At 73.2% G+C, this 403-nt stretch overlaps 1 protein-coding gene across 1 annotated transcript in view; it reads right to left on the bottom strand.

Moving 5' to 3' along the window:
- CELSR1 (cadherin EGF LAG seven-pass G-type receptor 1) overlaps positions 1-403 on the bottom strand; it is a gene marked incomplete at its 3' end in the record, with an annotated part of 131,659 nt that overhangs the window by 1,079 nt on the left and 130,177 nt on the right. Inside the window, 1 exon segment of the mRNA XM_015570733.1 lies at positions 4-157. Coding sequence (XP_015426219.1) covers positions 4-157 — 154 coding nt within the window.

The following is a 403-nucleotide window of genomic DNA, read 5'->3' as shown; positions in this document are numbered from 1 at the left end:
CGCCCAGGGCCGTGCGCAGCATGGGGGGCTCCTCGCTGCAGGTGGTGTTGCAGTTGAGGGAGCGCTGGGGGCGGGGAGGGACTGTGAGAACAGGAGCACCAAGGGGGTGCAGCGCCCCAGCACCCGGCACCCGGCAGCACCCGGCACCCGGCAGCACCTGGCACCCCGGCAGCGCCTCACCGTGCCAAGAGCATTGCACCCATGGCTCGGTCCCCACTGCGGTCAGAGGACGCCCCCCCTCAGCCCCCGCTCTGGGCGGGGTGCTGGCCTGCTGGGCCCTGTCCCCCGAGACCTTGAAACGCAGGCTGGGACGAGGACAGCCACCTGTCAGGCCGGAGGCCATGCTCCAGGGGCGGCCCTGTGGCGCCCCCTCTGGGGAGGATGCGGAGACACGGGGCTGCGT

The sequence above is a fragment of the Myotis davidii genome, unplaced genomic scaffold (genome assembly GCF_000327345.1).
Source record: "Myotis davidii unplaced genomic scaffold, ASM32734v1 scaffold67, whole genome shotgun sequence".
NCBI lineage: Eukaryota > Metazoa > Chordata > Mammalia > Chiroptera > Vespertilionidae > Myotis > Myotis davidii.
This window is presented reverse-complemented; position numbering and strand designations above follow the sequence as displayed.